The 25,328-nt window shown below is 43.0% G+C and overlaps 2 protein-coding genes across 2 annotated transcripts in view; one reads left to right on the forward strand and one right to left on the reverse strand.

The window, feature by feature from the left end:
• Positions 1-25,328, forward strand: part of TSPAN3 (tetraspanin 3) — a 939,276-nt gene that overhangs the window by 833,407 nt on the left and 80,541 nt on the right. The window lies entirely within an intron of this gene.
• On the reverse strand, positions 11,123-24,732 carry PSMA4 (proteasome 20S subunit alpha 4). The gene is made up of 9 exons (XM_083698459.1): positions 24,607-24,732; positions 21,215-21,239; positions 19,958-20,000; positions 18,667-18,829; positions 17,107-17,184; positions 14,123-14,211; positions 12,841-12,971; positions 12,536-12,659; positions 11,123-11,489 (listed from the first exon to the last, which is right to left on the reverse strand). Exons 2-9 carry the CDS (start codon positions 21,215-21,217, stop codon positions 11,335-11,337), a joined length of 786 nt encoding a protein of 261 aa, XP_083554585.1. The 5' UTR covers positions 21,218-21,239; positions 24,607-24,732; the 3' UTR covers positions 11,123-11,334.

Consider the following 25,328-nt stretch of genomic DNA (forward strand, 5'->3'; position numbering starts at 1 on the left):
CTGCGGGCGGAAAGACCTCCTGCAAGAATCCCCAGTACGCCCCACAAACCCCCCCTAAATAATTACTTGCGCGTTTCTTTCTCTCCTTCTTAGGTATTTTTATTGGGTTTGAAACCCCGAAAGTTGTTGAGCTTTTTAAGGAACAGCCCTCCCCCCAAAAACCCCGATTCTTAAATTGACTTGTCCAAAGCGCTCCCCAGAAATCCCGGTAATGACCTGGAAAATCCGGGCATATGGCAGCCCTGAATATGCATGAACGAAGAGAAGGTAAGGGAGCCCCAAGGGTCATCTAGTCCCACCCGCTATAATGGAGGGAATACCAATAAAACAGTGAACAGAGGGGTGGTGATACAATGACTACTGCAATCTACACAAGATAATATATCACCAAGGCAACTGTCTGTAAACAAAATAAGCATCCATAAAAATGGCAAAAGTTTCTTTCCCAAATCAGTTTTATCTTAACAGCAAACACAGTAAATAAAGAGTTCACTTGCAATATGTTGGTGGTTCAGTGCTCTTTTCTTCTCTTTCCCAAATTAGATTTTATCTTAAACAATTGCAAACACAGTAATAAATAGTCCACTTTTGATATAGCAGTGGTTCGGTGCTCAGACGTTGTTCCGGTAATCCAACGTTTCGGTGCTAAAGAGCTGAGTCATCAAGCTGCCAAAATCTATTATAACAGAACTGCAGTTAATTAACAAGTAGAATAAGGAGAATTAAAATTAAAAATACGTTGAGAATATGTAATTAAGGTATACCTTTGTAGTAAATGATACACAAGAGAAGACAGTGTGTAAACAGCTTAAAGCAGGGGTATATCTACAAGAAAAAAGTGAGACAACAACTCGTCTATTTGCACATACAGTGGTACCTCAGGTTACATACGCTTCAGGTTACAGACTCCGCTAACCCAGAAATAGTGCTTCAGGTTAAGAACTTTGCTTCAGGATAAGAACAGAAATCGTGCTCCGGCGTCGCGGGAGGCCCCATTAGCTAAAGTGGTGCTTCAGGTTAAGAACAGTTTCAGGTTAAGAACAGACCTCCGGAACAAATTAAGTACTTAACCTGAGGTACCACTGTACAGTCATACCTTGGGTTAAATATGCTTCAGGTTGAGCGTTTTCAGGTTACACTCCGCAGTGACCCAGAAGTAACGGAATGCGTTACTGCCGGGTTTCGCTGCTCGCGCATGTGCAGACACCCAAAATGACGTCACGCGCATGCGCGGAAGCGTCAAATTGTCGCGGGTTGCGTTCTACTCAGGATACGAATGGGGCTCTGGAATGGATCCTGTTTGCATCCAGAGGTACCACTGTACCTGGTTAATACCCCCAGTCACTAAAGAGGACAATGTCCTTCCGTTTGTCAAACCTCCTTAGGAAACGTGGGCAGAGCTCACAAATTTAAAGACATAACGGCAGAAAGTCCACAAACAGCTGCATGTAATTACTTGAATCCTGTGAACTAATGTTGAATTTAGTCCACATGGAACTAGTGTGTTGAGTTTATAGCAGTATTAACAGGGCGGGTGGTGGCACCAATGTATATCAACTGATAAGGGCAATCAATTAATTAAATCCCGTTTCTGGTGCCACAGTTAGTGAATCCATTCGATTTCAGAATCATGGAGCTGTTAGGGACATGGTAAGAGGCACTTTCAATAGCCTGGTTGCAGGCTAAACAGCCTCCACACTTAAAGTGTTCCAGTGGTAGATGAGAAGTTTTCTGTGGTCTTTTAAAAGACCACCTGCCCTGTTAAGACTCATATTTTAGAACACCGATCCCACATTAGAGGCAACATCAGAGAGGCTCCGCTGGCTGAAGACTTCATTTAACAAAACCACACTTGTGATGACTGTCGCTTATTTGTTGTAAAGCCCCTATCTTCAACTCTCTCCAGTTTAATGTGTCCAGATTACATTCCCAGATGGAGTCCTAATATATTTATAAACCCAATAAAAATACCTAAGAAGGAAACAAACAAACAAACAAACAAACTGTTAAGTTGTGGGCGAACATATCAGACGACACAGTGATTCTTCCAAAGCAGCTCTTTATTTGTAAGCTGGAACAGAACTGAACTGAGGAGCTCAGTCAGCCTGCTTATATAGAGCTCCACTAGAATGCAACAGTAACCATTTTCTGTAACTATCCAATCACTGAATGTCACTTTCGATCCTTCATTTGCATAACTACCTACAGTATCCCCCTGCTGGCCCAGGGTGAGAACTTCAGTACATAACACAAACAAACGCATAAGTAATTACTTTGAGGGTGTGCTATGGTTTAAGATAAAACTGATTTGGGAAAGAAACTACTTTTGCCATTTTTTATGGAAGTTTATTGTTTATAGACAGTTGCCTCGGTAATGGAGGGATGGCAGCTACAGAATCCGTGGCAGGTGGCAGATGCCTGGACACCATTCTGCCCCTTCCGAGACAGGAAGAAGCACATAAAGATCCCCTGTATACAGCACAAAGATAAATAGGGTGGGAGAGATTCAAATGCATTATTTGGGTTGTGTGAAAACGTGCATTTGTAGGTGGTCAAAGCGCTGAGCTCACTGCAAATGATTGGGGTGTAACTTCTCCAGATCCTCTTGTGGGAAGGAGAGAAAGAAGCCATGACGCAACAGCAATTCCGCACAGCATGTTGACCAATAAGTGTATTAATAATAGTATGTAAATACAGATAGATATTATGGACCAAGGACCACTGTGCCAGGCTGTTCCAGAGTAGTCCAGCCTCACAGCCTCCTTTTTCCCTTGGATGTAAACTCTGCATCCCATAAAATAGATGCAAGTCCAGAGCCTCTGACTACCAGAACAGGATGCAAATATCTGGCTTGTATGCGACGCGAATCATGAATCCTGTTGAGAGTCAAGTCACCAGAATATGGGCAGGACCTAAGAAGATTTGAATAGTAAAAGAAGAATCAACAGCACAAGGCCTATTTGCTTCTTCTCAGGTAACTGCAATAGGACTGTAGTGAAATCTTCTGCCTTATAGAAGTATTTAGCAATATAATGGTTTCATATACATAAATATGGCTTTTATATGTAATTAGTGTTATTCATAATTAGACCAACAGTTTTCAAACACACATTCCATAAAATTAATAACCTTTGATCTTCTCTTTTAAAAAATGGCATTCAGGTTGTGTGAGTGAGTGGATATAATGCAAGCAGATAGCCATTTAGAGGAATCTGCTTATATAGTACTTTCCTCTCCATCTATCATGCACTGGCTTGAGATATTGATTAGAAAGCTCTGCAGTAAACCCCTGGCACTTGATTTATTTGACGGTTTCCTTCATTGCAGGGTCCCTGCTTCATATACACCAAAATCCTATATTGCACACAGGCAATTTGCAAAGAATATTACATGCCTTTGTCTTTCGTTTTACAATGTGTGCTCAACACAAAGAATTAGATGAAGCAATGTATTTTCTTCCAACAGCAAAAAAATGTGTTCTAGTGCTGCCCATCAAATTGCATTCAGCAATCAAGCTTTATTTGTGGAGCCAACCATTTCCTGAATCGGCTCTGTTGTTCCAGATTTATGGCACTATTTTTTATCACCAAGTGGATGTAATGGCCTGCTGCAATCTTAATTGGCATAAATTAGCATATCCATTGAAAGCTTTTTCAGCTCTATTCTTTACCATTACAGTAATTTAGTAGGTCAAACGTCTAGAAATTTCCCTGTGTGCACAACTTGGAGATTCTTGACCCTTGGTTTCCTTTTTCTAGGTGTTATGACAAATGATTATATGTTTTCATGAAACCAGCTGCGTTATACTAGGCCACACTATTGGTCTGCCTAGAGGATCACATGATTAGCACCCCCATCTCTTGCAGGCCAAGAGGGGCTGGTGTGCGTCTTGGGGGTGGGGAGGCAGCTGCGATGGCACCCTACTGGGATCGCGCTGCCGGGGGCGGTGCGCTCCCCCCACACTCCTCTTCCTCCACCAGTGGGTGAAGCCACCCACCTGCCAATCATATAACACTGGGGTGGGGCTTGGGGCACCATTTAGCCCATTATTCTGAATAAAGTATTAATCTCCTGCCCAGTGGCGGACTTTGGTAGTATGGTGTCCTGAATGAGGACAAAATCTGGAACCCCCAAGCTTTGAGTAGACACCTCCATAAATATTTCCTTTAGGTAGTATGTTGTTGTTGTTGTTGTTGTGAGTCCGCTTGGCTCGGAAGTCCTGTACGGGTTAATGACCTGCACCACCTTAAATGTGGCCCTGCCCTGCCATCTACCTTCAGTGGATTTGTGCTTCTGTGGGTTGCTCTGAAACAAGTGTCCTTACCCACTCTTCACGGCTGTGGCTTTCACGCCTAGGGAAACACACCTTGCCTTACTCCCTTAGTGAATTATTAACAGCTTTGTGCCTTTAGTTGGAAGCATTTTGTCCTGCCTCCCATGTCCTTCTAATTCCACAAAGATGCAGCTGCCCTAAATACATCACAGCAACACGTAGCTGGATCCTTCTGAAAATCAATAATCACAGCCAATGTTTTTTTCTGGGGAGATGCATACCCCTAAACACTTTGCGACTCTTTGTACTTTTGTTCATTTACTATATTTATTTCCCCTCGATTTGAACTATAAAGTGGTGATTTTCTTGAGTAAAAATGAGAGTACCCCTCAACATTTTTAAAGAAAAAAGTAATGATCATAGCTAAACATCTTTTTGTCAGGTCATCTTTTGTACCCAAGAATCTCAAACACTGCCTCCATTTCGCTGCAGCAGTTTCCTTTGGTGCATACTGGACAGTGAAAGAGACTTAATTTTTTGAGGTTTGTTTTGTTTTTTGGTCTGTCTTTTCTACATATACCGTATTTTTCACTCTATAACACGCACCTGACCATAACACGCACATAGTTTTTAGAGGAGGAAAACAAGAAAAAAAATTATGAATGAAACAGTGGATGTATCATTTTTGTGCTTCATGCTGTGGCCACAGACATGTGATTTGACAGAGAGTTTGGGGTAGCCCAATGCAAAAACCCTGAGAATCCATGTGGATCTGTGCTTTGTAACCACGTTTTTGCACCATTGCAGCCCCAGGCAACAGTGGGTGCGTGATTTTTTTGGTGCAGGCAGTAGCCATGGACATGCTATGTGATCTGATGGTGAATTTGGGGTGACCCAATGCAAAGATCCTGAGGATCCATGTGGATCCGTGCTTTGTAACCACGTTTTAAGTGGGGAGGGAAGGAAAAACACAGAAGGGACAAAGAGCACGAGAGGGGTGTGCGGAGAAGCAGCTAGCTAACAATGCAGGAGAGGGGTTTAACGGGAGGGAGGAAAGGAAGGCAAAAGTTTTCCCCCACCCACCCAAGCCAGCCCCCCGCCTCTCTCTCTCTCTCTCCCACCTGCATGTTTTCCGGCTGCCTGCGAGTCCCTAGAATGCTGGATGCAGCAGCAGCAGCACGGAGAGGAGGAGGTGGTGGCTGTCGGCTGCGCTCCTAGCCGATGGAACCAGAGCCGGTGCGCACAGTGTGACTAGGAAGGAATTAGAAGGAAGGACGCGATCCTTTCCTTTCCCCTCTGCATGCCAGGAGGGCAGGGGATTTCCCTGCTCTTTATTGCGTTTGAGCAAACACAGCAACCAAAAACAGGAGAGGGTGGGCAGTAAGACCCTGAGGCAGAATGCAGGAAAGCAGCTGCCTCGCTTCTGAAGCCTTCCCTCCTCCTCGACTTGCGATCTGATTTTTGCCCCTGCACTCGGGCCAGTCGGCTCCAGGGACCACACATTCGCTCAATAACACGCACAGACATTTCCCCTTACCTTTTAGGAGAAAAAAATGTGAGTGTTATAGAGAGAAAAATGCGGTAGATGAATTTTAATTACAGCAAAGATGGTGCAAAACATTTAAACTACTTCACACTGTGAATAATTTAAACTGAATATTAGGAAGAATTTCCAGATGGTCCACTTGGTTGACAGTAGAACAGACCCCCTGGAAGGTGGGGGCTTTCCTTCATTATAGGTTTTAAGCAGAGGCTGGGGGGCCACTTGTGAGGGATATTGTAGTGTGGATTCCCTGCACCGACAGGGGCTGCACACTTGAGGTCCCTCCCTCCCAAATCTATGATTCTCAGTTTATAAATACTCAAGTCAAAAAATGTGATCCAGTGAAATCGTATTCATGTCTACTAAAAAATAAATCCCACCGAGTTCAGTGGGGCTCATTCCCAGGGAACTGAGGATAGAATTATTATAGAGTTGGAAGAGGCCCCCAGGGCCATATAGTCTGACCCCCTGCAATGCAGGAATCACAGCTGAAGAAGAATCCCTGAGAGGTGGCCATGCAACCTCTCCTTAGAAGCCTCCAAGGAAGGAGAGTCCACCACCTTCCATGGGATTCCATTCCACTGTTGAACAACTCTTACCATGTTTAGTCAGAATCTCCTTTCTTGTCCATTGAATCCCACCCTCAGAGCAACAGAAAGCAAGCTTGGCCATCTTCGAGGTGACAGCCCTTCAAGTATTTGAAGATGACCATCATATCACTGCTCATCCTTCTCTTCTCCAAGCAAAGCATATCCAACACCCTCAACCATTCCTCATACGGCCTGCTTGCAACTTTCAATATAACTAAAAAACAAAATATAAAAATATCCCTGATCAATGAAGCCAGGGTCCATCTAGAACACAAAAGTATGCACAGCTATCTCGATGTTGGGCTCCCACAGCTCCAGCCAGCATGATCAGTAAGGGGGATAGAAATTGTAGCCTAACAAGAGTGGGAGGGCCACTTTTTCCCTATCCTTGCATTGCAGTCTCCTATGTCCCACTGTAGATCTCCAAACTGTTCTGGGAAGGGCAGAAGCGGGGTGTGAAGGTAGCAGCTCAGGCTGCTGTCTTTACTTTTTAAACAAAGTGATGTTTTACTGATTAAAAAACCCCCGGATGATTGTTCTTTTGATCTAGCCAAAGTCTCTCCCCGCCCCCCTGCAAACTCTTGTGAAGTTGGATTAACTTTTTTAGCAGATTAAATGCAAGGAACTTGAAATTACCATTTGGTCGTAAGACTCCAGTTAATTCTTTTCCAGGAAGGAAAAACTATTTAAGGGCACCAAAGCAATTAAAACTTGAAAGAATAAGCACTGAAAAGTTTTAATGGATATTTATGGCTGAGATCCTGTACAGTTATCTGGGTGTCTCATAGAACTTACTTCTGAGGGGTCATGCATAGGACAGTTTTGTGCCTGATCAAAAAAATGGATTCAGCTCAGTTGATTAGGGAATTGGCCTGAATGGACAAAAAAGAATTTATGCTATTTAGATTCATGTGCTTTCAGGTTACAAGGGAGTGCTCCAGATGTTACCCCATGACTAAAAATAGGAACATGGTGAGATACTTGTCAATAACCCAGAAAGGCTTTCAATGCCAATCTTTCTTTAACCTTCTGCAAATAGAAAAATAAAATATTTAAAATATTGAACTGGAAAGTAGACTCTACATTGTTGTTGTTGTTGTTTAGTCATTTAGTCGTGTCCAACTCTTTGTGGCCCCCTGGACCAGAGCACGCCAGGCACTTCTGTCTTCCACTGCCTCCCGCAGTTTGGTCAGACTCATGTTCATAGCTTTGAGAACACTGTCCCACCATCTCGTCCTCTGTCGTCCCCTTCTCCTTCTGCCCTCCATCTTTCCCAACATCAGGGTCTTTTCCAGGGAGTCTTCTCTTCTCATGAGGTGCCAAAGAACTGGAGCCTCAGCTTCAGGATCTGTCCTTCCAGTGAGCCCTCAGGGCTGATTTCCTTAAGAATGGAGAGGTTTGATCTTCTTGCAGTCCATGGGACTCTCAAGAGTCTCCTCCAGCACCATAATTCAAAAGCATCCATTCTTTGGCAATCAGCCTTCTTTGTGGTCCAGCTCTCACTTCCACTCTACATTAGGGAAGGGGAATTTACCAGAAGTTAACTTTTGCCCTTGGCTCTGCTTCCCCCTGGCATGTTTGTGATCAACCATCCTGAAGAGATATTAACTTGGTCAGAGGAAGGGCACATTCACTCTGCGATCGTGCCCTTCCCCTGACCAAGTTAATAACTCTTCAGGATGGTTCACCTGATGAAACCAGCAATGTGATTACCTGAGGCGGGGAGCTGCAACGGAGATACAATTGGTTCAGGCAGAAGTGCATTTTGTTGTGTTTTTTTATAGAATATTTATTAAGATTTTTAATAATAATACAAAATAAAAATAAAAAATAACAAAAATACAAAAATAAAAATAATTAAAAACACACAGATTTTCCATTACTTATTTTCCTTTAGCTTGTTTCCCGGACCTCCTCATACCTCCCTTTTTTGTATTCCAATTCAGATTGTTAGTTCAGCAAATCCTTACCATTAATTTTTTACCTGTTTCTAAGCCTTTTTTTTCATATTCTCTTAAAGCATTACAGCTGGAAACCCCTTAATTTCTATCCAACATCATTCTAACATTCATTAATTTTACAATATTTCTGTAGATAGTCTTTAAATTTCTTCCAATCTTCTTCCGACGACTCTTCTCCTTGGTCTCAGATTCTGCCAGTTATTTCTGCCAATCCCATATAGTCCATCACCTTCATCTGCCATTCTTCCAGGGTGGGTAGGTCTTGTGTCTTCCAGTACTTTGCAATAAGTATTCTTGCTGCTGTTGTAGCATACATAAAGAAAGTTCTATCCTTCTTTGGCACCAATTGGCCGACCATGCCCAGGAGAAAGGCCTCTGGTTTCTTCAGGAAGGTATATTTAAATACCTTTTTCATTTCGTTATAGATCATTTCCCAGAAAGCCTTAATCCTTGGGCACGTCCACCAAAGGTGAAAGAATGTACCTTCATTTTCTTTGCATTTCCAACATTTATTATTGGGCAAATGATAAATTTTTGCAAGCTTGACTGGTGTCATGTACCACCTGTATATCATTTTCATAATGTTCTCTCTTAAGGCATTACATGCCGTAAACTTCATGCCTGTGGTCCATAACTGTTCCCAGTCAGCAAACATAATATTATGTCCAACATCTTGTGCCCATTTAATCATAGCAGATTTCACCGTTTCATCCTGAGTATTCCATTTCAACAGCAAGTTATACATCTTTGACAAAATCTTAGTTTGGGGTTCTAATAGGCAGAAGTGCATTTTGTGTGCATTAGTGCCTCCATGTGCAGATGCTTCCACACTGGTAGCGGGTGGAACTATGGCATGCATCCACAATGGATGCACAAGGTCGCCTCCTGACCCATCTGTCCACATGCTAAGCTAGTGAGCTCTATTAACACGGAGGTGCAAAGAAAGTTAAGGGTCTTCAAACTAACTTTTTCTATATATACATGGAGATTCTTAGCCGAATGAAAAATTCCATAGACAGTTCTGTACTTGCAGCCACTATTCACACAACCCTTATAGGAATGGCAGAAGTGAAATTGTATCATTACGTTTTGTAGCAGTATTGAAATATGCTGCATGTACTTTCAGGAACTTGGACCACTCATTTAGAAGTATAGCTAATCTTAATCACCAGAATAGGCTTTGTTTATGTTCTCAGGACACCGATTGCATGAAGCATATCCTACTGCATTGTGGGCAGTATGAGCAAGCAAGGGATCAACTGATCAAACCCTTACTAGCAAATTTGCCGGGAAAATCTGAAGCCTCCCATATTAAATACCTTCTGGAGGATAGGTCAAATGACATTACACTGACCATGGCAAAGTTTCTTTCGGAGGTCGCAAGAAACAAAGACCATCATGCTCTAGACATAACAAAATGACCACCTCGGTCTCTTTCACCTGTTGTTTGGCTGTTTTAACTGTATCTTATTTTGAAACTGTTTTGTGGGTCTATGGACCGCAATAAAGATATTTGATCTGAATCTTAATCACAGGGTCTCATGGACTGGCTGGACGCAGAGGAGTGATGGGAAGCACCAGTTGGGGAACCAGCTAGGGAGGCGCCCTGGGGAAGGCGACTCAGAGCCAGGGACTGGTGGTGGGAAGACGAGAGGGGTGAGAGGGAGCAGCAGACTGGGAGGGGTGCCAGAAGCAGAAGAGGTGAAAGGGTATAGTGAGCCGCAAGAGGCCAGGGAGTCTCCCCCTCCTGCTGCAACCAGCTCCTCTCCCTCCCAGAGAAATGAAACAGGCAGAGCAGAGGGAGGTTGTGTGCAGACTGCATGGGAAAGACCCTGGAGAGGAGTCCTAGTGGGCCCTGGGAAAGCAGGGACCTTCAGGCCTCACAACTGCTTCATCCGAGCAGGACCTCCTGGAAATTGTTGCTGAGACTACCAGGCCGAAGCTGTGGTTTGTTTCCTTGAATGAAGAGTTAGCTTCACTGGCCTCAACTGATTTGATTATTTGCCTTTACAATCTACTGTTCATGTCTAAAAGCGATCCGGGGAAAGCTTACACCACAATTCCTCACAAGGGGAGGCAAAAATATGTTATTTGCAAGAATCTTGGACAAATCACCAGTTTGTTTGACACTGTGGACAACATGAGCCAACAAGAGGTTGAGGTGGCAACCCCTATATACCTGGGAGTAACTCTATTCAACTCAATGGGACTTAATTCTGAGTAAATATGTAAAAGGATTGCACTTTTAGCCATTTTTGACCAAATGTCATTTTACCTGCTGACAAACTCAGAACCAAACCATGCATCCATGAAACACATTTCTAAAATATTTAAGCATCCATTATTTATTGTTTTGTTTTTCCTAGTTAGCAGACTCATCCTAAAAATAACCTGGAGCTATGCATTATACAAAACATCATTCACTGATCATTTATTGCGTTCTGGGATTTCTAAATCACTTCATAGAGTAATTTAAGAGAATACAAAAGATTATTGCCTTGGGCAAGACGTGTATTAAATGTGATTTTGGGTAGTAAGGAGCTTATTTTTCTTCTGTGCTATCTGTGCTTTAGCCATCTGTGAAGGATAAGAGATCTAACAAATGTATTTTAGAGACCTCATTTTTCTTCTTTCCCATCATGACTACAAATAAGAGGCAAAATATCTTATGGGTCCTATTGACTTCAATTCCAAGCTGCCATATTTTTCAAACCAAGATGTTTGCTTCAACGAGTTAGATGTAACAGAGATGCAATCAAACTTTAACAGTATTGTTTTATTAAGTAATAAAAAGCAAAGATGAGTAGAACCAAGAAATTATAATTCTCTGAAGAAGTGGGCAACACGTTTTACTGGTACAAAAGGACCCGATTCAATATACAGCATTACTAGCTTCTTCACTCCACCAGTAAGATCTGTATTTGTTTATCAAAAAACGCCCATTTCCCCCACTTCAAAGTGCTTAAGTTATTTATCTTTTTCTTTCTGCTCTTTGTCTTTCTTTTCACGCTCTGCTTTGGCTTCTTCCTCTTCATGCTTCTTTATCAACACTTCCACTTCTTTTTGCTTTAAAACTCTTATTACTGTCTTTCCATTCTCTCTTGTCAGGGTTGCAATCTCAACTGAAACATGAAAAATATAAATGATACATTTTAATATCTAAGGCTTCTTTTGAATTGAGTCAGCCAAAGGAAGAAGGTACAAGTTGCCCCTAAAAAAGATATTCTCAATTTGTATGACTGGCATATGAAAGGGACTGCCCTAAATTATTAAACTGGCAATTAGTCAACATCCGTCCTCTGTTTTAAAAATACACCAAACTAGAGCAAATGTCTTAACTGTGGCTTCTCTCCAGTGCCAACAGAAAATACTGAAGTACAAGATAAAGATAGACTTTATGACACTTCAGCAGATAATGGAAGTTCCTTGTCTTTATTTTTATGAAATTTGTATACCGCCATTCATCCAAACACCACAGGGCTGTTCACAACATAACATTTTCGCTAACAAAATACTGAGCATGTCAGAATCCTTGCAATCTTGAATTTTCTTTAAAGATCTGTTTTCCCCATAGGAAAACTGCCGAGTGTTTTGGGCTCATGGCTCCGGGGCAGAGCATCTGCTTGGCATGCAGAAGGCCGCAGACTCCACCCCCAGCATCTCCAGGTTGGGCTGGGAGAGACTCCTGCCTGCAACCCAGTCAATGCAGAGCGGGCTGAGTTAGATGAACCAGCAGCTCGACTCTGTATAAGGAAGCTTTCTACGTCTCCTATGTAACTATTTAAGCAGGCTTTATTATACTGAGCCTTTATTATACTGAGCCTGAGCCTTCCCCAAAACACTCTGCAGTTTTCCTATGGGGAAAACAGATCTTTAAAGAAAATTCAGGATGTATTATACATCATCTTGGGAGGTATGTGGAAGGAAATACAACCACCACCACCAGCAGCTATTAGGCACTGTCATGCTACTCATATTAAGACAGGGAAAAATCATTATGGATGATGCTGACAGATTAAATTATTTAATATGTCAAACATACAGAGCATTAGCAAAACACTGCCAACTGCAGCATTTATTAAACAGATACACACTTCCCAGAGGGAAGACCAAAATCTCTTATGATGGCATCTTAATGCCTCACAAGAAAAGACGCATTACTGCTCACCTTTCTCTGCAGAGAGTTTACTGACATCCATGGTTTTGTTCAGGACTTTGACAGCCAAGGCAAGGGCGGATTTCAAGGTCATTTCTCCCTCTTTGTAGTCTTGCTTTAACATTGACACAGCTGCCTGTTAAGGAACATAAAAGATGACACTGCAGTTCTGCTGTGCCTTTATGTAAGACAGGGGAAGTGTCAAAGCCTGCTAGCGGATACTCAGCATAGACCTCACTGCTGGATGCTCTATTTGCAAAAAAGTTATGTTCAAGAATACGGAAGAAGGAATTTAGCATGAAAGATGACAAACTTACAGCACTGTTGTTTCCAATGCAGGTGGCTTTCCATCCCCCGTAGTTCCCACTAGGATCACTCTGATAGAGCTGGAATCCATAATGCTTATCCCAGCCAATGTACAGCAGTGAAACTCCAAAAGGACGCTTTCCTGTTAAAACACAAGGTTATGAGTGATTTAAATTAAGAAGCACAATTTGCCAAGAGTCCCACTTCAAAAGGGGGAAAAAGCCAAGACGAATGCAAAATCCCTTTTCTATGAACTAGGATTTAGTAGCTTGTTCAGAACTTCTGCTGCTTAAGATAAGCTCCAATACTGCCTCACCCCCACAGTTTCTTTCCAAGATGTGTAGAAGAACAAGGATGCCAGAGACCTATTTTTGTCAGCCTGCCCTCATGCAGCTTCCCCCTTATGTTTCTTTGAAAGAGTCAACACACAAGCATAAGTAACTGCAAACATATACAGAGTGATTAAGGACCGATTCCCCCACTCCCCCAAAAAACTTGTTTTATTTTGAAGTAAATATTTATTTAAGACAAAAACCTGAAATGCATTTTTGAAAATCAGACACAATGAACAACTCCGTTCAAGCCTTGCAACAAGGTCAGCAAGCAGATTTCTTAATTAAAAAGCAGAGGCAAATTAATAATAAAAGATCCATGTCACCTATACCCCAAAGAGAGAATTCAGAGGACCAAACTACAATTTGTTCTGCTGGTTAATTAACTACACCAGACTGACCTGCCATCTCAAGCGATTCAAGCACCACTGGAGCGACTCACCACTTGAAGAAGCCTCTCACCAGACACAGGGATGGTGAGTGCACCTTTCCAGGGAGCTCTGCCTCAAAGTCAATTTTTCAGTCTGACTCTGGGCTCAATCTATGCCAGCAGAATTAGAGCCAGATGCTTACAGCCCAGCAGCAATAATTAAATCAGCAAACTTTTTCAGCAGGGGGCCTGTCCACTGTCCCTCAGACCTTGTGGGAGGCCGGACTATATTTTGAAGAAGAAAAAAGAACAAATTCCTATGCCCCACAAATAACCCAGAGATGCATTTTAAATAAAAGGACACATTCTACTCATGTAAAAACACACTGATTCCCGGACTGTCTGTGGGCCTGATTTAGAAGGTGATTGGGCTAGAACCGGCCCCTGGGCCTTAGTTTGCTTACCCATGAATTAAATTATTGGTGTTGAAAGTGGTGATTTCCTGTACTTGACTAGGAATCTAACTTTTTAGGACAGATCTCTGTATTCCAAGTTACTTTTTATTGGCCACTTTAAAGGTAAAAATGTTACCTCCAAACTGTGTATAAGCTTGCTTGATATCACACAGGGCTGTTACCAACTGCTCACAAGGAATTGGTTCTTGATACTGCAACAGATACCTAGAACAATTGGCACAATATTTACAAACATTTTATTAAATTCCTAAACCACACTACATCTGAGGATCATAGGGCAGTTTACAATAGAAAAACACAAAAATACATAACATAGTAACAAACCAAAACAATCCCACACCCTACCTTAAAAGGCCACATATTATTTAATTAGCCAATGGCCGGGGAGAAGAAGAATATTTTTACCAGGTGCCTAAAGATATGTAACAAAGGCACCAGCAAGTCTCCCTGGGGAGAGCATTCCACAAACAGGGAGTCACCATGCTATGGACCTCTTGAATGTGCTAATGCACCAGGTGCAATGATTAATGGTTTCCCATCTACTTCTGAAGCTACCTGGAACAACTCTTACAGCACCAGGGTAAAATATTATCAAATAAATGTTGTTGTTTTTTTAAAATCCCTATAGAAATTGCACAAATCAGCTACAAATAAGCACTATGTTTACGTTTTACTTTCAGACCCCAACAGATTGACATGCTTGAAATCAAAAATTCCAACACCACCCCTCCCCCCGGGATGACTGGAGAGACTGGTCTTCTCCGTCTTGTTTTGATCCCTTTCACCTTTCCTTCAAGCATCTGCCATAGGGACTGCTTCACTACAGCCTGGAGGACCTACATCAAGCTGCATTGGGATTGTTAAACAGTACAGATGGGGACTGCTGCACACAAAAACCCAGCTTAGGAAAGACATAGTGCTAAATCTACAATTTCAAAGCTCCTATAAGACTCATTAGAATAGGGGAGAGGAGCCTCAGGCTCAGGGGCCAAAAGCAGTCCTCTGGGGCTCTCTATCTGCCCCCCAGAACTCTTCTTGGTTTTGTACTATGAATGGCTTTGCATCCTCAATCTGTTGTACATTCATTTCCCTGCCAACCACTGGCCCGTGGCCCTCAAAAGGTTGCCCAGAAAATGAAAAAAGTCCCCATTCCTGCTCTAAATCCACATCAATGCTTTTATATCATTACTTTTAATGATATAAATTAAAAGGATTGAAGAAAATCCAAATATTTGTAGGCAGGCAGGATTGTTAAAATAACTTAATTCAAAAGCCAAGTCAGCATTCTGTAGCTGATCCGTTGGGACCCTAAACTGGGTCACAGAGCAGTTGAAGTAGGATTGCAAATTAGAGTACAGCCACTCTTATCTTTTGTCTTTTTTATTTAATGGAAGCTGAAACAAAGAAAAATTGGGGAGCACAGAAAGAAGGAAAAAAAGGTAATCAAACCACTTTCATTGTCCAATTTCAAAATCTTGCTGTCTTAGCAAAAAAAAAAAAAGTCACTGAGAGGACAGATTGTTCTGCTCTGTCTGAGGTGTGATTAGATACTCTTTGACTATTCTATTTTTAAAGATTTCTAACAAGGCATGCAATTGACCCTTGCTTTAAGGGCAGCTCAGTCCCTCCCAAAATCAAGCCGCTTTTCTTGGGATTTTGGTCAATGGTCATGATCAAGTCAAAGCAAAAACCTCATCCCACTGGTTTTAAGAAGCAATTTAAACATGTTTAAGTGTCTGGAATACAACGGAATCTCACCTGCAATACCCACCTGCAAGCAGAACAGCCTTCTGAGGGCACAAGGGGACTTTCCCCTTCCTCTCCTCCCTCCTGCACCCTAGAGCAGATCTGCAAGGTGGCACACCCCAGAGTACGCGGGTGGCACTGTGGCCTAAACCACCGAGCCTCTTGGGCTTGCCAATCAGAAGGTCGGCGGTTTGAATCCCTGCAATGGGGTGAGCTCCCGTTGCTCGGTCCCTGCTCCTGCCAACCTAGTTCAAAAGAATGCCAAAAGGAAGGCAAACGGTGTTTCTGTCTGCTGCTCTGGTTTCGCCAGAAGCGGCTTAGTCCTGCTGGCCACATGACTCGGAAAAACTGTCTGCAGACAAACGTCGGCTCCCTTGGCCAGTAAAGGGAGATGAGCGCCGCAACCCCAGAGTCATTCGCAACTGGACTTAACTGTCAGGGGTCCTTTACCTTTACATTATTACACCCTAGAGCAGGCGAAAGAAGAGGAAGGGGGAAGTCCCTGTGCACAACACTGGATATCACCTCATATGCTTTAAACTTTAAAGTAAGGCACCATCAACAGATTGCTTAATCTCTGCAGATTACGGCTAAAGATGAAAGACTAACAGGAAGGAAATCTCACTAAATACAGTAAGATTTACTTATGATAGGTTTGATTAGGATCTAACTAAAGAACATTGGGGTTTTTTTTGTACATTCTAAACTAGCCTTTCTCAATCTTGGGTTCCTAGAGACTGTTGGACTACAACTCCCATCTGTCCCATCCAGTATAGCCAGTGATCAGGGATGAAGGGAGTTGTAGTCCAACGACATCTAGGAACCCAAGATCGAAAAAGGCTGGTCTAAACAACTGGCTCCTTTGAACATGGAAATACTTCCATTTAATTTTAGACAGCAAGTCTGAAATCTAAAGTCACATATTGTCTTTATTTCAGAATTTACATATTAGTAACATCTTTTGATACAAGAAGAAAACAAGTATGTCTGGTGATTTTGTCATACTGCTGGACTTTAGGTTCCAAGCCTAACATCAGTTGTCATGAATTTGTCTTTAAGATTCCAACCATTCTTGTGATTTTACTATTCTCTCCTGCCTGCATTGTCATTTAGGTATCAACTTAAAGGTATTTATTTAGTCAGGTTTTTGATAGTTAGCTGTACATTTTAACAGACAGGGTTCATTGTCACTGCACTGTGCTTTAAAGGTTACTATTGATTTAATGATAACTTGTATGCCTGTATTGTGCTTGAAGGTTGTTGCTGGCAGCCCTGGGCAGGTGGAAGGGCAGGGCAGAAAAATGCAAACACACAAACAAACAAACAAACAAACAAACAAACAAACAAACGTACCTTTGTGCAATCAGCCTCAGTTCATTCGTTAGCACATTGGCATCTGAAGTTATGCCAGCCACACTGCAAGCCATATCCCTGGAATATAGAAGATCACTGTGTTTGACTGTGAGCTTCACGTACCATTTTATAAAGCAGAGGCACTATTTCGTAACACCATGGCACACTTAGCTCCAACCGAGCCTATATCTTCACTGCACACAGTCATTACTTGAAAGAGTTTGCTGATTATATGGGTTTATCAAATGACTTGTATTAACACAGTGCGTGTGCTTCTATGTCATCAAAACTAATCCACAAATTATCATAATGAAACACACAGCTGGACTTTTGAAAACAAGTAGATAAACCATTTTTTCTTCTCTGGTCACATCAAATATTCTTCAACAATACTGACACCGCTCACAAACATTTGTAAGAAGATAACAAATTGTACACTTGGGAAGTCCAGATATGGATCATCCCAAAGTAAGAGCACCTGCCCACCCAGAGATGCATGAATCAATGGATGGGGAGGCATAGGAACTGGGTGGGTGCTCTTATTGGATAACAACAAAAATAGGTGGACGTATAGAGACGACAGATTCAGCATCCGATAGGGTGCACAGGAGGGTTACACTGGAGAAGATGCACTGCAAACAAGCCAGAAGTACCAGACAGGAACGCTTCACCTGCCAAAATTTCAACACAGAAACAAAGGCAGAAAGCGTAAACTGGAAGGTAGGAAAGGAGAGCACTGAAAACTGGAAACAGCTGCTAGAGGTATTAAAAAAAGTTTCACTGTATCTGCTTTCTTGACAAAAAGTACTTTGTGTCTCAATAGTTCTAACTTGTTTTTACTAAATGCTTTTCTTGCTGAATTTAAGAGGGTTACATGATAGCTATTGTTTCAGCAGAAGGAAATCAAAGTAAGTAATTTAAGGATTGGATTTAGGAAAAGAAAGGGTAGCCTAAATTGGTATGGAGCCTAAACCGAATAAACATTAAGTTAATTTGTTGATATGGTAAAATATTCCTTAATAGTCCAGGGGAGAGTTATGGCTCCTACTATTGATGCCTAGAAGAGGAATGGCAAGAACTATAGAGAAATCAAATACAGAATATTTTGTTGCTGAAATATAGGAATGCTACTGAATGTTTCTGAATTAAATGCATAGAAATTGATGGCAAAGTTATACATCAACTCACTACAGAAAAGGAATGTTAGCACAGTATTATTTCTGCTAGGAGAAAAATGTTGCTATGGCAGCAGCCCTGAAAGAGACACCTGTAAATGGAAGTTGAAAAAGGCAGGGAATCAAAGACGTCAATACCTCATAACCTGAACTTGCAGAAAAACAGGGAGCTGCCTTATATGGAGCCACATCACTGGTCCATCTAGCTCAATATTTTCTATGTTAACTGACAGTAGCCTCCAAATTTCAGACAGGTCTCTTCCTAGCCCTACTTGAAGATGTGAGAGATTGAATTTGGGGCACTGAGCGGAGACTTTTCCTCAAAATATTTATAATCGTACCACAAAACAAAAAATTATATAAAACATAGGGGCATACAACTTACTCATTGAGTTTGTATATTTTCTCTGAAAAAAATACTTCATCCAGAAGTTTGTGGATGTTGCGCCTTTCTGCTGCCAGCAAGACTCCATCATTTGCTAAAATCCCCAGGCAGGTGCCTGCGTGTCCAATGGCCTCCATGGCATATTCAACCTGATACAGGCGACCTGAGGGGGTAATACTGGCAGCTGAGTCACTGATTTAAACTCTAGACCAGTCACATAAGCATCAAATTTCCTTCATTTGTGTCCTAGCCAGGGATTCTTTTGTTCCAGAACAAAATATGAACAAACTATATAGCATGCAACCCAGACTTCCCACAAGGAGAGTTCTACTCTGATGCTCTGCTGGGAAAAAGAGTGATTCAGCAATTTCTGCCACTTCCTCCTTCACTCTGCAGTCCCCAGTGCCACCTCTCATGAGGATACCTTGACCCTGCAGAGCAGCTTTCTGGAAAATGTGGGAGACGCAGGGGAATGGGCAGAAATCACTGACTCACCCTTTCTCCTGTGGGAGCCTGGGCTGGATTGGGGTCTCCTCTGCAAACAGAAGGAATCCTTCCATTTGCAGAAAGCTATTTCTGGTTCCAATCCACTTTGACCAAATCCACATAGAATAATAAATAAAGACTGCCACTTTCAGAAATAATGTTAGTGTAAAATAACAGCATATGGTTGTAACTAAGGGTGCCCTTCATTCTGATGGAAGACTCTTTAATTCCGTGCAGAATTTTGCCAGGGGAATGAGGGTGTTTTTGTTGTAGTTCTTTTACCAATTTCCTATCCCCTCTGCAACTATAGCATTCAAAACCTGCTCCAGAGAACTGGGAGGTGGCCTGGAAGAATGGGTAAATATAGCTTCATTCCACTGATGGAAGGGTCCACTGGATGAAAGAGCTTTCTGTCAGTACAGGGGACACATCTGGTTACAACCCATAAAACTGATAGTTAAGATAATTAATATTCAAATGCATTAGGCTCACAGTGCTACCCTCCGCATGTTTATCGGGAAACAAGTTCCACTGTTTTCAATGAGATGTACTTCCAGGTAAGTGTGCACAGGAGTTTATCCTCAGGTGAACTTCAGTTGCTGCTTATGGCAACCCAGAGATCAAATCCTTATGCTTCAGTACACAGCCAACCTCCCAAGGCAGATTACAGCAATGTAAAAATGAAATATTACAACCAATGAACCATTCACAAAGCTCCATAACTGCCACCTTGGAAATAGCATCATTTCATTTTTATCAAGAGCAGCTGATGAAGACACAAATTGAAATGTTGCAATGCAATTACCTTCTGGGGAAAATATTGTCGTTCGCGAATCATATCTTCGAGACTGCAAAGATGATTATTTAATTTACAAACCATTCAAATGATAAACTGCAACATCCATAGTACTTGGAAAAATAAGAATGGGGGGAAAATCTGGGTAGGTACCTGCTAAACTTATCCACTGCTAGTTTTATCCTTCTGAACTGTGCCACAAAAGACAGTCTATTTGAAACTCAACAGGGGTCCTTAACTCTCCTTTGGGTCCCATGTCAATGCATGTCAGAGGCACAAATTTCTGTGTCTGATCTATATACTGTCCTATACCCCAAGATCACAGGATGGCTTACAATAAAAAACACAAAAATATATAGCATAACAACAACAAAACCCCCAAGTTTTAAGCCCACAGTTTAAAGGATCATAGGTTTTATAGGTCAAAACCAGCACTTTGAATTGGGTCCTGAAACTGGCAGCCAGTGCAGTCAGGCCAGGATCGGTGCAATATGCTCAAACCGTCTTGCCCCAGTGATCAACCTGACTGCCAAATTCTACACCAGCTGAAGTTTCTGAACAGTCTTCAGAGGCAGCCCTATGTATTGCAGTAATCTAGCCTAGAGGTTACCAGAGCATAGAGAGCAGTAGTTAAGACTGTCCCTGCCTAGACAGGGGTGTAGTCAGGCCACCAACCAAAACTGATGGAAGACGCACTGCGCCACCAAGGCCACTTAAGCCTCAAGCGACAGAAGTGCCCACAAGCTGTGTACCTGCTCCTTCAGAGGAAATGCAACCTCATCAAGAGCAGGCAACCACCCATCCATCAAGTGCTGGGAGATAAGCAGTTGTCAAAAAGGAAGGGGCAGTCACTCTTGGCACATAGGTCTATTGTTTCTCATGTGCATGGAAATCCCATAAATGAGCCCACACTTCTGATTTTCATAAAAACCTCATTTTTTATATTCTGAACAGTGAACAAAATTTTATTCTGCATATAACTGTGGACCTGTCAACATTGCCCCTCCCCCCATTTCATTAACCTTGTTTTCATACAGCTTGAGCCTCTGTCTACTACTGGCTATCTTCTATGGCCAGAGTGCTTCTAAACACAAGTTGCTGAAAACTGCAGGAGTGGAAAGTGCTGTTGCACTCACGTCCTGCTGGCGTAGGTAGGCCACGGGTGTGATTCTGCAGCCTGTTCTTACATAATGTAATCTGAAAAACTGCTCCCGCCCTCATTGCTAACATATACCCATCTTCCACAGAAACAGGACAGAAACTCACCATGGTGCTTGTAGACCGTAGTATGCTGCAAAAGAAAACAAATGGGTGTTAGATGGATCACACACAGGATTGCCAACATTTTCCTGAATGTTCTGCAAAGCCCTTAACAGCAAGTCTGTCTCATGGAAATTCCTACCATTCCTCCATGCCAAGAAAAGCTTCATCTGCTACTTTTCTGAGAGAAAGATTGCCAGGACCAGTAAGAAAACTGGCAGCTTTAATTGCATATACCAGTGACATCCCACACTTACCAAACACTGTTTTAGAAACAGATTAATCATCGAATCAAAGAATTGTAGAGTTGGAAGGGACCACAAGGATCGTCTAGTCCAACCCCTTGCAATGCAGGAATCTACTTACTTCGCCAAACCTTTAATAGACATTACAAGTATAATTACAAGTAAAGGGACCCCTGACCGTTAAGTCCAGTCACGGACGACTTTGGGGTTGCGGCGCTCATCTCGCTTTACTGGCAGAGGGAGCTGCCCTTTGTCCACAGACAGCTTCCAGATCATGTGGCCAGCATGACTAAGCCACTTCTGGCGAACCAGAGCAGTGCACAGAAATGCTGTTTACTTTTCCACCGGAGCGGTACCTATTTATCTACTTGCACTTGACATGCTTTCGAACTGCTAGGTGGGCAGGAGCTGGGACTGAGCAACAGGAGCTCACCCTGTTGCGGGGATTCGAACCACTGACCTTCTGATCAGCAAGTCCTAGGCTCTGTGATTTAACCCACTTATTACAAGTGTCCTACACCCTATTACAAGCATAGGCCATCATAAAACATCCATATATAAAATTTTGCCTAACGTGAGGCTTGAACCCACAATCCTGAGATTAAGAGTCTCATTCTCTACCAACTGAGCTATCCTGACTACAGTAAACCAAGTTAAAAGTCCTTGCACAACCTGGTATTTAGATTTTGTAGCATCGAATGTATTTGTGAAATCTTAAATATTAACAGATTTATAATGGCACAAGCTTTTATATATGAGTAGAGAAGGGAATATTGTCCAACTACATTCAGTAATTATTTTCTAGGGGAAGAAATGCTCAGCCTACCATGACCTGGAAACTCTTCCCTTAATCCCTGGTATATGGAAGTTCTGCTTTTACAGTGGTACCTTGGTACTCAAAAGGCTTGGCTCCTGAATGCCGCAAACCCAAAAGTGAGTGTTCCAGTTTGCGAACATTTTTCGGAAGCCCAACATCGGCTTCTGCTTGAGTGCAGGAAGCTTCTGCAGCCAATCAGAAACCGCACCTTGGTTTTCGAATGGTTTCGGGAGTCGAATGGACTCCCGGAACGGACTAAGTTCAAGAACCAAGCTACCACTGTACTATGAATTACCCACCCCCGCCCCCAAGCAGCTACAGAATTAGAGAGTATCTTCTTCTTTCTTCTCTGGTGATCACTCGTAGCCGAGTAAGATTGTTTTTCATGAACACCGTTTTAACATTGAGTCTGTGACTGTGGAGGCCAATTCTGGATCCACACTCCTTCCATAGTGGGGACAAAGGTTTCTGGGTGGGAGCTGATCACGGTGAGGGTTTGCCAAGCGTGCCTTCCTCTTAGTACGTTTCTCCCTTTCGTCCCGAGTTCGAGCACCTTCAAAGTCCACAACACCTTTGGTAAAGGCTTTGCAGCGCTCGCAGGCCAATGTTTCCCAGTTGTCAGTTTAATACTACATTGTTTTAGATTTGCCTTGAGGGAGTCTTTAAACCTCTTTTGTTGACTACCAGCATTAAGTTCGGAATAGAGTAGTTGCTTTGGATGATGATCATCAGGCCTCCGCACAACATGACCAGTCGAACAAAGTTGCTGTTGAAGAATCATTGCTTTGACACTGGTGATATTTGCTTCTTCCAGTACACTGGCATTAGTTTGCCTGTCTTCCCAAGTGTGTAAAAATGTTCGGAGACACCGTTGATGGAATCTTTTGAGGAGTTGGAGATGGCATTTATAAGTGGTCCACATTTCACAAGCATACCATAAGGTTGGTAGTACAATAGCTTCGTAAACCAGCATTATGATTTACAGTGTTGAAGGCCTTAGTCAGGTCAATAAACACTATATACAGGAGTTGGTTTTGCTCTCCGCATTTTTCTTGAAGCTGTTGAGTGGTGAAAATCATGTCCACTGTCCCCTAGAACAGGCACCCCCAAACTCGGCCCTCCAGATGTTTTGGGACTACAATTCCCATCATCCCTCCTGTTACCTAGGGATGATAGCAGTTGTAGTCCCAAAAACATCTGGAGGGCCAAGTTTGGGGATGCCTGCCCTAGAATGCCTAAAACCATTTTGGGATTCAGGAAGGGTAGCCTCAGATATTGTTAAGAGATGGTTTGCTAATATCCTCGCAAAAAAAAATATATTGCCGGCTGCAGTTAATAAAGAGATGCCTTGATAGTTTCCACGATCCATTCTATCACCTTTTTTAAAGAGATTGATAATTTTGGCATTTCTATCATTTACTAGGATGTTTTCTCCCAAATTTCTTTGATGAGCTTGTGAAGTTGTTGTATAAGTTCAATTCAATTGTTAAAATATGTCAATTAAAAACAGCAACAAACCACAAAATATGTTATTTCATTTTGCTAAGCAACATCCCTTTCTTTCTATACTTTTAACCATTTTCTCAACATTGGCACAAGACCACTTCAAGCTTTAGGTGTATGAAATGTTATTCTCGGCAAAGTTAACGTCCAAATGTGTGTACATAAGCATAAACGATCTCACAGAGAAACACAGGTGGTTACAAAAGAAAAGGATGGTGTTCTAAACTGAAACACCCCTAGAAGAGAAACAGGATAGAGATCCCTCTTCCCTTCAAAGGCAAACATTAAGGGAAACTGGCAAAATGCTCCTACTAATTATTATTTTTTGGGGGGTGGGGAGCGGGTGTTATTCCCCGACCTCCACAAAACTGCACTGTTTCAAATAACAGCAAATGGATATAGAGTACAGACGAAGAAACAGCAGAAGCACTGCCTCTCCGTCGGGGTTCCTCGCAGGGCCGGCCGCCCAAATGGAAGGAGGAATGGCTGGCTGGCTGGCTGGCTCGCTCGCTGCGCGACAGCTCCACCTGTTGGACTCCAGGCTGCCAGAAAGCTACTCCTGGAATGAGGACCCCTGGGGGTCGCCTAGCCCTACCCTTCCCCGCAATGCACCCTCTCCAGCCTGCCCCCCCCCCCGAGCTGCCCCGGTCGGGCTGCGGCCCAGACAGAGGAACCTGCCGAGTCATCCCGGGAAGGGGCGGCGGCCTCTCTCGGAGGAGCCTGCAGGCCAAGGCCCCGCGCCCCCCCCGGACCCCCGCTCCGCCACCAGGAGCCGCGAGGACCCGCCGCCCGGAGCCGCCCGAGGCCCCTCGGCCCCCGCCAGCCTCACTCACCGCCGCCGCCGCCGCCGCTTTCCGAAAGCGAGAAAGATGGCGGGCGCCGCGCGCCTGCGCACTGCTGAGCAAGAGGGGCGGGCATAGAGACGAAGGGCCAGACCGCCCGCCTGGGGCTTCTCCCCGCTTCGCTTCCGAGTCGGAGACGGAAGCGCCAGGGGACGCTCGGGGCCAGGAGGCGGGTGGGAGGGGAGCGAAGGGCCAGACTGGTCCTAGGAAGGGAGGGGCCGCTGACCCCCCCATTGATTTTGTAAATTAATACGAAATGCGAAACATTTTATATGGTTTTTAATTGTACATTTACGGATGTATTTAAAAGTGTTTTAATGCACTATATTGTGTCTTATATGACCCGTTATTGGCCAAAATGATGATGATGATGATATTACTTTATTATTTATACCCCGCCCACCTGACTGTTTCCCCAGCCACTCTGGATGGCTTCCAGCACATATAAAAGCATAATAAAAGATCAAACATTAAAACCTTCCCTTCTGATGTCTTCGAAAATACAAATTCCCTTTCCTTGGTTGTCCCAGTGTGTCCCATCTGCAGGGGTAAGAGTTGGGCTGCTTCCTTGTCCCAGCACCCAAAGGAAAGGTATCTTGGAAAACAAAAAAAACTCAAATGTGCACAAAATGTGCATATGTTAATTTCTGCATATAGATGCAACCTTTAGAGAAAATCCCTCTCCTTGAAGGCTGAGATGCGGGGAAGCCTGA

Source organism: Podarcis gaigeae (genome assembly GCF_964106915.1).
Source record: "Podarcis gaigeae genome assembly, chromosome: 9".
Classification (NCBI taxonomy): domain Eukaryota; kingdom Metazoa; phylum Chordata; class Lepidosauria; order Squamata; family Lacertidae; genus Podarcis; species Podarcis gaigeae.

Bases quoted from the DNA above. Each gene is read 5' to 3' on its own strand.
- PSMA4 (XM_083698459.1), bottom strand. The intron at 17,185-18,666 runs GTAAGTTGTATG...TCTATATTCCAG, and splicing joins AAAATATACAAACTCAATGA to GGATATGGCTTGCAGTGTGG. The intron at 12,972-14,122 runs GTAACATTTTTA...GTGTTTTAACAG, and splicing joins AGCTTATACACAGTTTGGAG to GAAAGCGTCCTTTTGGAGTT.